The 826-nt window shown below is 42.1% G+C and overlaps 1 protein-coding gene across 1 annotated transcript; it reads right to left on the bottom strand.

The window, feature by feature from the left end:
- Nucleotides 1-306: 306 nt before the first annotated feature.
- Nucleotides 307-822, bottom strand: LOC113405397 (olfactory receptor 4S2-like; the record flags this gene model as incomplete). The annotated part of the gene is made up of 1 exon (XM_026646584.1): nucleotides 307-822. A coding segment is annotated over one exon (516 nt), but the record flags the coding sequence as incomplete, so codon positions are not given.
- Between the last annotated feature and the right edge of the window lie 4 nt (nucleotides 823-826).

Here is an 826-nt window from a genome sequence, read left to right as displayed (position 1 = left end):
GCTAACTTTGCCTTAGCTTAACATACAGGATATGGGCTGTAGGTCTCTTGCATTACATCCAAACTTTCTTTAATATAAATCTATAAACCTAGTACAATAAACCAAATACTTAAACTACAAGAAAAAATATATATATATAAGCAAGCAGGTTAATCCTATAGGCTACACATAGCAGGATTCAGAGAAAATCATTGGGAATTTTCACAGAAAAACTGAACACCTGTGATATTAAAATCTCTTTTCTCTAAAATTCCTGCTGAATAGCATTACTTGGCAGAACTACCATCATTCCACACATCACATTTTTCATTTCACCCCTAATGTCACTTTTCTGCTCCCTAATTTTCTCATGGCATTTTTCACCTCCTTATTGCGCAGCGTGTAGATCAAGGGATTCAGCACCGGAGTGATAATGGTGTAGACCACGGTGACCATCTTATCCTCCGAGAAGGTGGTGGAAGGTCTTAAATACATGAAGATACATGGCCCGAAAAATATAATCACTACAGCAATATGGGAGGCACAGGTGGAAAGAGCTTTGCGACGACCTTCGGAGGAGCGAGTTCTCAAGGAGACTAAGATGATGACATAGGACACAACCAGCACAACAAAACAGGTCAGAGAAAGCATCCCGGTATTGGCAATGACCATGACACCAACAAGGTAAGTGTCAGCGCAGGCCAGTTTCAGCAAAGGGTGCACATCGCAGAAATAGTGGTCAATCTCGTTGGGCCCACAGAAGGGTAACTGGATGATCAGGAGAGTCTGAACTATGGAATGCACAAAGCCACCCACCCATGAAGCCATCACAAGGGAGCCACAAACA

The sequence above is a fragment of the Terrapene carolina genome, unplaced genomic scaffold (genome assembly GCF_002925995.2).
Source record: "Terrapene carolina triunguis isolate 2854851 unplaced genomic scaffold, T_m_triunguis-2.0 Scaffold35419, whole genome shotgun sequence".
Classification (NCBI taxonomy): Eukaryota; Metazoa; Chordata; order Testudines; family Emydidae; genus Terrapene; species Terrapene triunguis.
This window is presented reverse-complemented; position numbering and strand designations above follow the sequence as displayed.